The sequence below is a fragment of the Panthera leo genome, chromosome C1 (genome assembly GCF_018350215.1).
Source record: "Panthera leo isolate Ple1 chromosome C1, P.leo_Ple1_pat1.1, whole genome shotgun sequence".
Taxonomy (NCBI): Eukaryota; Metazoa; Chordata; class Mammalia; order Carnivora; family Felidae; genus Panthera; species Panthera leo.
This window is the reverse complement of record NC_056686.1, coordinates 78,679,609-78,695,253: the sequence shown is the minus strand read 5'-3', so window position 1 is coordinate 78,695,253 and position 15,645 is coordinate 78,679,609. Positions and strand designations below refer to the sequence as shown.

Below are 15,645 nucleotides of genomic sequence, written 5' to 3'. Positions count from 1 at the left end.
AATCTGAAAGATTTGACAAAAAAATTCCTAGAACCAATAAGTGATTATAGCAGAGTTGTAGGATATAAGGAATACACAAAAGTCAATCACTTTCCTATTTGCTAGCAATGAACAAGAGGAATGTGAAACTAAAAACATAATATGATTTACATTAACACCCCCAAAAATAAAATACTTAGGTATAAATCTAGCAAAATATATACAAGGTCTATTAAGAGAAAACTACAAAACTCCAATGAAAGAAATCAAAGAATTAAATAAATAGACAGTCCATGTTCATGGATAGGAAGACTCAATATTGTCAAGATTCAAGATGTCAGTTCTTCGCAACTAAATCTATATATTCAGGGCAATTCCAATAAAAATTCTACCAAGTTATTTTGAAGATACTGACAAACTGATTCTAAAGCTTACATGGAGAGTAAACAGATCCCAAATATCCAACATAATATCAAAGAAGAACAAAGCTGGAAGACTGACATTACCTGACTTCACGACACTATAAATAAACAGTCTGTGGTACTAGCAAAAAAACAAGTGAATAGATAATCATACAGAATAAAGTCCAGAAACTAACTCACATAAATATGTTAACTGATCTTTGACAAAGGAGCAAAGCCAATACAATGGAGAAAAGATAGTCTTTTCAACAAATGGTGCTGGAATAACTGGACAACCACATGGAAAAAATAAATAAATCTAGACCACACCATTCACAAAAATTAATTCAAAATGGATCACAGACCTAAATGTAATCTGCAAAACTATAAAAATTTTAAAAGATAACATAGGGAAAAACCTAGATGACCTTGGGTTTGGTGATGATTTTTAATATATGAAATCAATGGCACAATTCATGAAAGAAGCAATTAATCAGCTGGACTTCACTAAAATTTAAAAGTTCTGCTCTGTGAAAACCAATGCAAAAGATTGTGAACAAAAGCCACAATTATCAAGGACTAATATTCAAAATATACAAAGAACTCTTAAAATTCAACAATAAGAGAACTCAATTAAAAAATGGGACAAAGACCATAACAGACACCTCACCAAAGAAGATATACAAATAGAAAATAAGCACAGGAAAATATCCTCTACATCATACGTCATCTGAGAAATGTAAATTAATAAGGAGATACCACCACACACCTATTAGAATGGCCAAAATCCAAAACACTGACACAAAATGCTAGCAACAGGAATTGACGTTCATTGCTGATAACAATGCAAAATGGTACAAGCCACTTTGGAGCACAGTTTGGAAGTGTCTTATAAAACTAAACACACTCACCATATGGTCCATCAATCACACCCCTTGGTAATTACCAAAAGGAGTTGAAAACTTATGTCCATACAAAAACCTGCACACAGATGTTTATGGCAGCTTTATTTGTAATTGTCAAAACTTGAAAGCAACCAAGATGTCTTTCAGTAGGAAAGACATTCAGTGAATGGATAAGTAAACTATAGTACATATCTAGACAATGGAATATTATTCAGTGCTAAAAGCAGTGAGCTATCAAGCAATGAAAAGCTGTGGAGGAACCTTAAATAAATATTACTAAGTGAAAGAAGCCAATATGAAAAGACTATGTACTCTATGATTTCAACTATATGACTGGAAAAGGCAAAATGATGGAGACAATAAAAAGATCAGTGGCTGCTAGGGTCAGGGGAAGAGTAGGAAAGATGACTAGAGCACAGAGGATTTTTAGGGCAGTGAAAATATGCTGGATGATACCATAATGATGGATACATGTCATTAAACATTTGTACAAACCCATAGAATGTACAACACCAATAGTGAACTCTAATATAAATTATGGAGCTTGGGTAATTATAACGTGTATGTTCACCAACTATAACAAATGTACCATTCAGGTGGGAAATGTTGATAATGGGGAAGGCTGTGAATTTATGGAAGCAAGGGATATATGGGAAATCTCTGTGCCTTCTGCTCAATTTTCATTGTGAACCTGTAACTGTTATAAGAAACAAAGTCTTAAAAAAAGATGTTAAATAATGCCCTTTGAATATTTTTGTTTCTCCAACAAACACTAGCTGAGCAAGTAACTCCTTTAATCACATGTTCTTCTGATATGCAGCAATGTAAGAGATCAAAAGGTTTGGATACTAAGCTAATCCTCATTCTCAAAAAACTACTTCTATAAAAAAAGCAAGATGAAGAAAGAAAGATGACATTTTCTAATTTTAAAAATATTAATGTGCATAGAAAAACATATATGCTTAAAAATGTCTATTTTACCAAAAAGTGGTGACCTCTGAAACCCTGTGTGATTGTACTGTAACAGAAAATTTCATCAAATATAATTAAGAAAACCAACTTGAGCTGCTCTTTGCTTTAGTTCCCAATTTCTCTCCTTAAGTGCCTGGTCCATTTCAAGGAGTTCTTGCTTTTTATCTTCAATCTCCATCTTGCATTCTCTGCAATTTATCAAAGGAAAAAGATCAAAGCAAATAGTAGGAATATTATAGTTTTAAAAAATTAAGTCAATTGGGTTAACATTTCCTCTAAGTGACAAGTAATAAAATATATGCAATTATTTCTGATTGAAAGGGCTCAAATTAAAGAAATAATGTATAAAGAAAATGATTGATATCAATACAATTACTTTTAATAGAGTATTCTCAAAAGGCAAAAGTTAACTAAAATACTACTATTGTAGACAATTGAAGCTAAATGTTAAAGTACTCCCAGGGTGCAAGACTGAATCAGTATTAAGAATTTTAAAAATATGTCCATATTTTTCATTTATAGATCAAGGGAGCATTTGAAAGTCTTTTCTATATAATAGCTGTGAGTTTATTACAATTGAATGAGGCATTTATCTTGTGGTTGGTATCTCTGATATCCACAACTCAGTTCAGAAATACTTTTAATAAATTCTACCTCTCCTAAAACCTTATTTCTAATTTTATATTATAAATACTTACTACTGATACAACTTTAAGACTGCTACCACTCAGATCGGAGAATGCGAAGAATTTCTTTTTAATTTTTTTTAACATTTATTTATTTTTGAGAGAGAGAGAGAGAGAGCGAGCAGGGGAGGGGCAGAGAGAGAGGGAGACAGAGAAACCGAAGCAGGCTCTAGGCTCTGTCAGCACAGAGCCCAATGCAGGGCTTGAACTCACAAACCCTGAGATCATGACCCGAGCCAAAGTTGGAGGCCCAACTGACTGAGCCACCCAGGTGCCCCAAAGAATTTTAATCTGGAACTCTATGTTCTGATATGACAAAAGCTAAAAATGTTGATCTTGAAAATCATCATATGGTTTTCCAGTCTTAAATATAAACAATATTGAATAAAAGTACTGATTTTAAAAGCAGATTCAAAACTTCTTTAATGAGCCATTTACTATTCTCTTAAAAGTCTCAAGAGTTATGAAATATAAGGCTACATTAAGTTATTATGAAATAAATTCTAAAGATAATGCTGTTGTGTAAGTGAATAGGTGAGCTTCCAAAAATTCAGCTATTAGTTAAAATTTAAGATTTCATGGGGCACATGGGTGGCTTAGTTGGTTAAGCGTCCAACTCTTGGTTTCAGCTCAGGTCATGATCTCATGATTTGTGGGTTCGAGCCCTGTGTTGGGCTCTGCACGGACAGAGTGCAGCCTGCTTGTGTTTCTGTGTCTCCCTCTTTCTCTGCCTCTCTCCTGCCTGTACACATACTCACACTCTCTCTCTCCCTCTCAAAATAAATAAATAAAACTTAAAAAAAAAAAAAAAGAGATTTCATTTTTACTTTTTTAATTCATTTATTCATGTTACCATTTAGCAAATATTTACTGGAAGCTTCCTATGTATCAAGGCTCTATGTACGGTGAATTTAATAGTCAACAAGGTAGATGTCCTTCATCACATGGAGTATACATACTAATAGGTCAGGAAAGAAGACAGAGTATAAATAATGAACAACAAGAAAAATGTAAAGTGCTATGTCAGAGCACTAAATACAGTGATGTGATAGTGACTGGGTGGCTACTTGAGAGTAACTGGTCAGAGAAGGGCCCTCTGAGGTAATGTGAAGGGCAAGAAGTTGGCCACTCAACCATTATTTCAGGCCAAAGAAACAGCTACAGCAAAGTCATAAGGTAGGAAATATGTACCGTTTTAAGTACAACAAGAAGGCCAGGAGCAAGGGGAACAGTATGAAATGAGGCCAGAGAAATAGGCAAGAACCTTATCATGTAGGGCTTTGTATTCCATGATAAGGAGCTTGGATTTTTTTGTTTAAACTGTTGTAAAATACATATAAGATTTACCATTTTAAAATACAGCATCCCTTCTTGATAAAAACCCTCAAGAAAGCAGGGATAGGGGATCACACCTCAAGATCATAAAAGCCATATGTGAAAGATCAATATCATCCTCAATGGGCAAAAGCTGAGAGTTTTCCCCCTAAGGTCAGGAACAGGACAGGGATGTCCATTCTCACCACTGTTATTCAACATAGTATCGGAAGTCTTAGCCTCAGCAATCAGACAATACAAAGATATAAAAGGCATCCAAACTGGCCAGGAGGAGGTCAAACTTTCACTCTTTGCAGATGACATGATACTCTTTATGGAAAACCGAAAAGATGCCACCAAAAAACTGCTAGAACTGATCCACGAACTCAGCAAAGTGGTAAGATATAAAATCAATGTACAGTAATCGGTTACATTCCTATATACCAATAATTAATGAAGTAACAAAAAGAGAAATCAAGGAATTGATCCCATTTATAACCACACCAAAAAGTATAAAATACCTAGGAATAAACATAACCAAAGAGGTTAAAAATCTATTCACTGAAAACTATAGAAAGCTTATGAAAGAAATTGAAGAAGACACAAAAAAAATGAAAAAATATTCCATGCTCATGGATTGGAAGAACAAACATTGTTAAAATGTCGATACTACCCAAAGCAATCTAGTTATTAAATGCAATCCCTATCAAAATAACACCAGCATTCTTCACAGAGCGAGAACAAACAGCCCTAAAATTTATATGGAACCAGAAAAGACCCCGAATAGCCAAAGCAATCTTGAAAAAGAAAACCAAAGCTGGAGGCATCACAATCTCAGACTTCAAGACGTATTACAAAGCTGTAATCATCAAGACAGTTTGGTACTGGCACAAAACCAGACAGTCAGATCAATGGAACAGAACAGAGAACCCAGAAATGGACCCACAAACATAGGGCCAACTAATCTTTAACAAAGCAGGAAAGAATATCCAGTGGAATAAAGACAGTCTCTTCAGCAAGTGGTGCTGGGAAAACTGGACAGCGACATGCAGAAAAATGAACCTGGACCACTTTCTTACACCATACACAAAAATAAACTCAAAATGGATGAAAGACCTAAATGTAAGACAGGAAGCCATCAAAATCCTCAAGAAGAAAGCAGGCAAAAACTTCTTTGACCTTGGACGCAGCAACTTCTTACTCAATACGTCTCCGGAGGCAAGGGAGACAAAAGCAAAGATGAACTATTGGGACCTCATCAAAATAAAAAGCTTCTGCACAGTGAAGGAAACAATCAGCAAAACTAAAAGGCAACCGAATGAATGGGAGAAGATATTTGCAAACGACATATCAGATAAAGGATTAGCATCCAAAATCTATAAAGAACTTCTCTAACTCAACACCCAAAAAACAAATAATCCAGTAAAGAAATGGGCAAAAGACATGAATAGACACTTCTTCAAAGAAGACATCTAGATGGCTAACCGACACATGAAAAATCCTCATATCACTCATCATCGGGGAAATACAAATCAAAACCACGAGACAGCACCTCACACCTGTCAGAATGGCTAAAATTAACAACTCAGGCAACAACAGATATTGGCGAGGATGCTGAAAAAGAGCATCTCTTTTGCACTGCTGATGGGAATGCAAAGTGGTGCAGCCACTCTGGAAAACACTATGGAGGCTCCTCAAAAAATTAAAAATAGAACTACCCTACGACCCAGCAATTGCACTACTAGGTCTTTACCCAAGGGATTCAGGTGTGCTGTTTCAAAGGGGAACATGCACCCTAATGTTTATAGTAGTACTATCGACAATAGCCAAAGCATAGAAAGAGCCCAACTGCCCATCAACAGATGAATGGATAAAGAAGATGTGGTATATGTATACAATGGAGTATTACTTGGCAATCAAAAAGAATGAAATCTTGCCATTTGCAGCTACGTGGATGGAACTAGAGGGTATTATGCCAAGCAAAATTAGAGAAAGACAAATATCATATGACTTCACTCATATGAGGACTTTAAGATACCAAACAGATGAACATAAGGGAAGGGAAGCAAAAATAATATAAAAACAGGGAGGGGGACAAAACATAAAAGAGTCTTAAATATAGAGAACAAACAGAGGGTTGCTGGAGGGGTTGTGGGAGGGGGGATGGGCTAAGTGGGTAAGGGGTATTAAGGAATCTACTCCTGAAATCATTGTTGCACTATATGCTAAGTAACTGGGATGTAAATTAAACAATAAATAAATTAATTTAAAAAAAGATTTACTATTTTAGCCACTTTAAAGTGTATAGTTCAGTTATACTAAGTAAATTCACAATGTTGTGTAACCATCACCACTGTCTATTTCCAGTACTTGTTCATCACTCCAAATGCAAATCTAATACTCATCTGCAGTTACTTACCAGTGTCCCACCCCTAGTTCTAACAACCATTAATCGGCTTTCTATCCTTAGGGATTTTCTAATTCTGGATATTCCATATAAATGGAATCAGACAACATGTGTCTGCTTTATTTCAAGGTTCAAGATGAACCTGTTTTCAAGGTTCACCTCTGTTGTAACACACATCAGTACTTTATTCCCTTTCATGGCTGAATAATATTCCCTATATGGATATATCTATCACATTATTCATCCATTCAACTACTGAAGGATATTTGGGTTATTTCCACTTAGCAGCTATTGTGAATAGAGCTTCCATGAACATTGGTGCACAATTATTTTGAACATCTGTTTTTAATTCTTTTGGGGTATAACTAGGAGTGGGATTAATGATTTATATGGTAATTCTATGTTCAACTTATTGTGGAATTGCCAAATTGTTCTCCACAGGCACTGTACCATTTTAGTTTCCAACAGCAATGTATGAGGTTCCAATTTCTCTAAATACTTGCTAACACTTATTATTTTCAGTTTTGTTTTGTTTTTGTTTGTTTTTATCATGGTCATTAGAGTGGGTGTGAAGCAGCATCTCACTGTAGTTTTGATTTACATTTCCCAAGGAGCATGGATTTTATTCTGAATATGTTGGGAAGCCATTAGAAATATTTAAATAGGGAAAGCAATTTAGTTGAGAAGCAATATAATCTGATTTATGTTTTAAATAATAAACTTAAATCCATTTGTATTGTTTTAAATCATAAACTTAAATGGATTGGGGGAGTGTCAGGAATTTAAGCTGGGAGACCATCAGGGAAGCCACAGCAACAGACCAGGTGAGAGATGATAGTTTGTGCTAAGGTGGTAATAGAAAAGAGGCCAAGAAATCAATGGATTTCAAAATATGTTTTAGAAATAAAGTTGACATGAATTCCTAATAGACTGGATGGGGAAAAAAACAGAGGCAAAGAGAGAGGAATAATCTTATAGATTTCTTACTTGTGCAATTGCATGATTCTTAGATGGAAGGTGAACAGAGTTATGAAGAAAAAAAGAGTTCTGTTTTGGCCAAGTTTACGATGCCCCTTAAAAAAACATTTGAGTGGAGGTAACAAGTCATAGATATTTGAGTCTAGAGTTTAGGGAAGAGATCATCACTAGGGTTTGGAAGTCTGACACACAGTATTTAAAGCTGTATGAAATTTCCTAAGAGTGATTTTGTGGATGGAAAAGAAAAGGGGGCCCTGCACTGAGTAACAGGATACATCTAAGTTCCTAGGTCATCTTGCTGCTCTCTATCCTGTCATCCCACTTTTCACAATGTGGTTTGTAATTCCATTTTCCTTTCCAGAATCTATTTCCCACACCTTGGTTCTGGTTTGGTTCTCCACTCCCACTCACCATAGATGTGTGCTGGAACAGTATTTTATGCTACTACTGTTAATCCAAGAACTCAGATTTTAGAGTTGGTCAGACTTGTGTTTAACACCCTTTTCTGGACCTCATTATCCAGACTGTATTTTACTTAATTCTCCCAAGCCTCAGTTTTCTCAAGTGCAAATAGGTGGTAATATGTGTATAATAAGTTTGTTGTAAAGAAATGAGTAAAGTCATAAAAGAAGTCCCTTGCATGATTCTGGCACAAAATAAGGGCTTAATACAAATAAAACACTGTTTTGTTTTTCTTTAATTTTTTTTAACGTTTATTTATTTTTGAGATAGGGAGAGAGACAGAGCGTGAGCAGGGGAGGGGCAGAGAGACAGAGATGAAGACACAGAATCTGAAGCAGGCTCCAGGCTCTGAGCTGTTAAGCACAGAGTCCAACGTGGGGCTTGAACTCACGAGCTATGAGATCATGACTTGAACTGAAGTTGGATGCTTAACCAACTGAGCCACCCAGGTGCCCCCAAAGAAAATATTGTTATTAATATTATTTTGCTACTAACCACTGCTGTACACTGGTCCAATAGTTTTTTACCACTATTTAATATAGGAGAGGGTCAGAATAAAATGGTCCAAAGACCAAGGATGGAAATACTAGTCAAGAGGAATGGCTGAATTACTTAGATGGAGCATGGGACAGGCTGAATAGGATGAGCCAAGGGCAGGTGAGAATTTTAGACATTTATAATTAAACAAACTTTACTGTATGACACAAGGAGTTAGAGTAACAAAGTAAAACACTTGTAATTGTGCTATCATTTCTTACTATTTAACTCACCTAAGTTCAGCTGTGAGATCCTTTATAGTAGTGTATTTCTCCTCTAATGATAATTGAGCCTTCTGTAGTACATCTCTCAATTCCTGAAGTTGTCTTAAAGTGCTTTTTAATTCTCCATGAGCATTTTGTAGTTCAGACTCTAATGCTTCCCGTTTCTGCAAAGCCTCTGTTAGTTCAGTTTCAGTGTGGTGCTGTAATTTTTCTAACTCCTTCACTGTTAGGAAAGACGAATTTTAGAACTATATATAAGCCATTTGTTATAAAAATTTGTAAATAATTACAATTAAGAATATACAATTTTATTCATCTACAAGAGGCAGAATACTGACCACTCATTGTTCCTTCCAGTCCCACTATCACAAATTTTCACTTTATTCCACTTCTTTAAATATAAACATACAGGCAGCTAAGCTCAGCTAACCTGTTGCTTACCAGAATTTGTCTTCTTATCTAGTTCTGTCTTTGTCTGTTCTAAGATCATGTCTAACTGAGAGAGGTGCATTGCTTTATTTTCTCCATCTCGTTTTAGGTGCATTATTTCTTTTTCCATTTTAGATAGATCTTCTTTGTACTGATCCATCTCAAGTTTTACTTGCCTAATTAAAAACAAAAAATGAAACAAGTAATAAATGATCATTTGGAAAGCTGAATAACTGAAACCAATTGACTTGTCTCTGACTGAACAAAATCTTCAAGTTATATAAGGACAAATATCAGCAAAACATCTATCTAGTCACAATCTTAGGTCACATATTATTAAAAATGCTCCAACTAGAAATGTGTAATTCTGCCCCAGTTATGTACCACTAAATATGACTGTATTACCTGGTACTATTTAGCAAGACAAGCCTTCTTTCCAATCTAACTACAGTTAGCTTGTGTAAAGCTCTGTATATGCTGAGAACCTCCATGGATAGGTGTCTCATTCACCTGGAATTTTTGTTACTGCAACACAGAAAATAAGGAAGCCAACCCATCAAAATATTCACCATAATGACTATATTAGTCATAGGAGAACCAAGTCAGTCACTTTTATTCAGAGTTTTATTATTTTATGTTATCTTTTTTAAGGACTAGAGATTCTCAGACTAGTACAACATTCTTGCTTTACAGATGAGGAAACTGGAAGCTGAGTGAATTGTCTGGGATAAGACAAATAGTTATTAATAGTGAGAGAATCAGGTTTACTAACTTTCCGTCAGTCCTGAGCTTATTCCAACATGGAAGCTCCTCTACCTACAGACAAATCAACATAGTGAGAAAAAGTTTTAAGTCCATATTTTGCTCATTCCAAAATGATATTCACTCATTAAAAAACTGTTAATGCCGTCCTCAATGGTGGGCAGAACTGACGCTCCTTTAATCAACATTTTTTGTTGGGTGTTTCTTTAGGTCTTTGATATTTTGTAAATTGAGTTTGCAAACAAGAACATTTCTTTTGTAAATGCAACTTAGACAAATTTGGATTTGTTCAAAGGGTTTTTAGTCTGATGTCTGTGAGTAAACTTAAGGAAAACTATAAAACTCCTGAAACAATATGTAAAATTACATATACATATGTTTATCTGTATATAGAAAATAATTCATAGCTTTATCATATCCTCAAATATGTCCATGGTCCAAAAAGTTAAGGAGCTGATTAGATAAGTGCATAATTACCCGTTTTCATATCTAAAATTTCAGGTAAGTGATATTTAGCTCAACTAATTCATTTCTTATATTAGAGGAGATATAAAACATAATTAGAAAATAATAATTGAAAGAGGTTGGCATATAGTACCAACAGTGAGAGCTTGTCAGCAAAGAAGTTGGGGGAAAATTATATTAAAAAATACAAGAACTCAGGGCACCTGGGTGGCTCAGTCAGTTGAGCGACCGACTGCAGCTCAGGTCATGATCTCACGGTTTGAGTTCGAGCCCTGCGTCTGGCTCTGTGCTGACAGCTCAGAGCCTGGAACCTGCTTCGGATTCTGTGTCTCCCTCTCTCTCTGCCCCTCCCCAACTCACGCTCTGTCTCTCTCTGTCTCAGAAATAAATAAACATTAAAAAAAAAAAATACAAGAACCCAAAAAGCACAGTAGTCTATAGACATTTAATAAGAAACAGAACTCTATATTCTTCAAGATTTTGTTGAGGTGCTACTATATTTCAGCATGGTATAATAATTGATGTAGGCAACAATAACCCTGAGATACCCAGAGAAGTTAAAAATGACAAGAAAATATATATTTTGGAAAATTTCTACCAAAAAGTGTTTTTTGTTTTGTTTTAAAGTTTCAGTACTTGGTGAAGATAAATTCCACTCCTATTTATTTATCAACACCTACTCATTCTTCCTTGATGCTAGGTGAATGAAGGATTAGTATAATATAATAAATATTTAAGGGTTAAAAAATTTTAATTATAGGGGTGCCTGAGTGGCTCAGTCAGTTAAGCATCCAACTTTGGCTCAGCTCATGATCTCACAGTCTGTGAGTTCGAGCACTACATCAGGCTGTCTGCATGCAGCCTGCTTAGGATCTTGTGTCCCCCACTCAGTCTGCCCCTCCCCTGCTTGTGCTCTCTCACTCTTTCTCTCTCAAATATAAAAACATTAAAAATTTTTAATTATAAATAATCCAATACTAAAAAGTTTTCTCTTTCAAAATTTTACAACAGGCTTTAAATCCACCAGTTTTTCCAGAAATACTTCACCTTCTTGATTGAAAGCAATCAAGTCTGAGACTGGAAATAGACTTTGTATATTAAAGTTCTATAAATTGTAGCTCCAGAAGTGAAAGAAACAAGTGGTACCAGAGAAAACAAAACCCGAAACCCTTCTCTTCCATGAGAAGAAGATATCATGGAGCTAGGGTATTTCTTTCTTATGAAGTTTAATCATTTTGCTCATAAGCTTCCTATGAGTATTTAGGATTTACTTTTCTTACTAAATGTGCCTATTAGCTATAATCAAGAGGTTTTGTCTAAAAGCCAAAGGGTGAGGGTAAGAATAGGAACAAGAAATTGCTTCAATTTTCTCATTGAAAGAGAAAGCAAGATCATCAGTGAGGGCAGGGATTGGTAAGGGGTTGTTGAGAATTTTGAAAGAAAATGACTAAGTGTCTTCTACAAAGTCAGTAATGTTTTGATTGCTAGGCAGCATGTCCCTTGAAATTATGAATTTAAAGTAAGATTGGTCAGCGTGCTTATATTTTTCTCCAGTTTCTGTAAAGATGCAAGCATGGAGTAGTGTGAGTTGGAACAACTTAACGGTATATAGACAAAGGAGTGAGAGGTAAGAGTTGCAAGCAGATGCAAATCATTGATTCTAATGACCTAACTTGAATTTAAGCTGGGTAGAGAAAGGAGAGGACATCAGGGAATGAGACAGTGGTGGAACTAATGAATTAGAGATCTTGTGTAGATCAAAGGATCATTGAATTTGGGGTATTAAAGGGAATGAGGTGATAATATAGGTATAGATGCCTAATATCCCGATCATGGAAAAACTGCAGATAATGGAAATGACAAGATCTAGAGTAAATCATGTGAGGGAGTGGCTGAGGTATGATAGAGCTCAAGATCATTAGAGGAGAGGAATTTTTAAAATGAGATGCTAATGTGTCAGAAGGATCAGCTAATAGATATTGAAATCATCAAGAATAATGACACAATTGGTGTTGGAGGGAGCAACAATACATCAGGTGGCCTGTAGGTGTCAGCGACAGTGAGGGATAATATCTTGTCTGGTGACCAGAGGTTTACAGAGTTGGTATACACTATTCCATATCTCAACCCTGTGGTATAGGAACTGTAGGAACTATTGGAACTTTAGAGGGTTGCAGGACAAGAAACAAGGTCCTCAGGGAAGAGGCATATTTCTGTTAAAGCAAAGAAATGGGAAATACAGAGAATGTTTTTCAGGAAGGACTGTGAGTTTCAGAGGACAAGTAGAAGTCTCTCAGAAATTGGGATAAGTTGAGAGAAGGAAACAGTATACATGGTGAAGTTTTGGGAATTAGTATGAGATGACTGTTGAGCTGGAAATACACAGCTTCTTGTGGTGTGTAGCATAAGCAAGGATAAAGTTATGATGTAACTATTCAAGTAGACGCTGGTGGTGAGGCTATTTTGTGAATAGACACCAATCAATGGAAGAAAGTAAGTCTGAAACTGTGATCTTAGTCTTAAACAAAGGGCAATTCTCTTGACCCTGCTGAGAGAGTTGACATCTAGAAAAGCAAGTTGCAGGGCGCCTGGGTGGCTCAGTCGGTTGAGTGTCTGACTTCAGCTCAGGTCATGATCTCGCAGTCTGTGAGTTCGAGCCCCGTGTTGGGCTCTGTGCTGACAGCTTGGAGCCTGGAGCCTGCTTCTGATTCCGTGTCTCCCTCTCTCTCTGCCCCACTCCTGCTCCCTCTGTCTCCTTCTGCCTCAGAAATAAATAAACACTTTAAAAAAAAGAAAGAAAGAAAGAAGGAAGAAAGAAAGAAAGAAAAGCAAGTTGCTGCTCAATGCACAAAGGCCTGATCTTTACTTCTGTCAGTGGGGGAGAGGGAACCTGGGGACATGGGGTTTTAGTTCAAGTGGCTAAGTTAATTCTTGAGTCCTGTTGGTAGCATGGCAGGTTAATTATGAGTGTATTATTGATTATGTAAACTCTTATTGACAAAGTAGAAGAGATCTGGGGAAGCTGGGGAATGCTTTCAGCTCATGGGTCCCTTTCTTAATCAATTAACTATTGATTCCTAGGCCTGGTTCAGCCAAATTAAATCGGAATCCTTAGAGGTGAGACGTAGGCATCAGTACTTTTTAAAGCTCCTCAGATAATTTTAAAGTTCAGTCAAGGTTCAGAACTACTGTTGTATTTACTGTGTCCCAGAAACAATTAGATCCTGTGAAAGTTTTCAGTGAGTACATCTTTGCCTACAACTTTCAATAGTATTCACAATTTAATACAACACAACAGTTGTTGAGTGCCTATGAGATGTACTGAACTATGCTAATTGCTGTAGGGATGACCCTGAAAGAAACCAGAAATTATCCAGTCCTTAAGGAACTTATAATACAACAGGAGGATAAAGAACAGTAAACTGTGGTACAAAAGAAGCATAAAGAAGGATATAAAGGTACAAACAAAATGCTACAGGAACACAGACTGTGAAGAAATTAAATCCTTAAGCAAAAGCTTCACTGAACATTATGTGATATTGAAATTCAGATAACTACCGATGTTGAAACAGGGAGAGAAAGAAAAACTAACATATTCATTTTACCTGGCAGTACCAGTAAGCTCAATGACTTTTTGCCTTTTCAAATCGGCTTCATGCGTGGCTGCTTCACATTTCTCCTCCATTTTTCTCAACTTTTCAGCTGAACTTTCCCTTTGTTTTTGAAGCTCTTGTTCCAGTTTTGATACCTTGTAAAACAATTTTCATTAAGTATTTTAAGTTCAGTCACAGCTTAACATTCTTTGGAAGAAAAATATATATTTATATAAATATGTGGTCTAGCCTATAATTCAGTTTCAAGATGTATTATAAAACTCAAAGTACACACCAGGAAATAATGTTCTGGAAATAAAAAAGCAAAACTAAACTTTGTATATTAAAGATATTTCATTCATATTACATATTTATAGAAGTAGTCACATCATAACACTAAAATAGGATTTATAAGAATTGAACAAAATAATGGTTAATTTTCCTCTTTTCATTATCCCTATTTGAAATGTTTCTTCTCTTGTCAAACTATGTTGCTTTCCTTCTTCACAAATTGGCTCATTTGGTGAAAGATTTCTAGATTCTCAACTGCCATCAAACGTTATCACTTGAATTTGCTTCTATTCATTATTTCTTATGTTCCCGTACAGTGAAGGAGGTATTCTTCCTCCTATATAACTCAAATTGCTTCACTGGTGTTCTGGAATCACTTTCTCAGGAAACTATCCACTTTCTCAGGAACTCATACTCTTGACTATCTCTGCTCTCTCCTCTGGGCTTCTTTGTATTAATTAGCATTTAAACACGTTCAAGACATTCCCATCACAAAAAAAACTATCCTTCAGGGGCACCTGGGTGGCTCAGTCAGTTAAGCTTTCAACTCTTGATTTTGACTCAGGTCATGATCTCACAGTTCATGAGTTCAAGCCCCACACTAGGCTCTGCACTGACAGCCCAGATTCTGTCTCCCTCTCTGTCCTTCCCCCACTTGCTCTCTATCTCTCAAAATAAATAAAAATAAACTTTTAAAAATTATTTAAAAAAACTATCCTTCATATCTCTACCTCCCTCCAACTACCACTGCTCTTTCTTTCCTCCTCTTCAAAGCCCAATTTCTCAGTTTTCCATGCTTACTGTATCATCTTCTCATTTCTCATTCATTCCTCAACCTGAAGAAATCATTTTTTTTTCAACCCAAAGCAATCTAGCCATTCTACAGAAACCGTGCAATGTCACTAATAACATCCATGTTGGTAATTCCAGTAGACATTTCTCAACCATTATTTTATTTGATCTTGATTTCAACGGCCCATGACACCAATTATCATTCCTTATTTCATGAAATATTTACTTTGGTTTCTATGTACCATATCTCACAGAGATCTATCTAAGTCAATCTTCTCACCCATCATTCTGTATTTTCTCCCTAATTAATTTCAGCCACTCCATGTTTTCAAAGAACATTTACAAAACTGCTCTTCAAATTAATATCTGGCTAATGATTTTAATATCCTCTCGGCTCTTCTAAAACCTCTCACCAAATAATTAAATACAAATTCTAAGTCATTAATAT

General features: G+C 35.7%; 1 protein-coding gene across 8 annotated transcripts in view; it reads right to left on the bottom strand.

The window, feature by feature from the left end:
* The window catches only part of CCDC18 (coiled-coil domain containing 18), a 108,195-nt gene that overhangs the window by 31,116 nt on the left and 61,434 nt on the right, over positions 1–15,645 (bottom strand). For all 8 annotated transcript variants that reach the window (XM_042952866.1, XM_042952865.1, XM_042952868.1 and 5 more), the window contains 4 exons: positions 14,127–14,269; positions 9,307–9,470; positions 8,875–9,088; positions 2,346–2,445 (listed from right to left, as the gene is read on the bottom strand). In XM_042952866.1, coding sequence (XP_042808800.1) covers positions 2,346–2,445; positions 8,875–9,088; positions 9,307–9,470; positions 14,127–14,269 — 621 coding nt within the window. The remainder of the gene's footprint in view (positions 1–2,345; positions 2,446–8,874; positions 9,089–9,306; positions 9,471–14,126; positions 14,270–15,645) is intronic.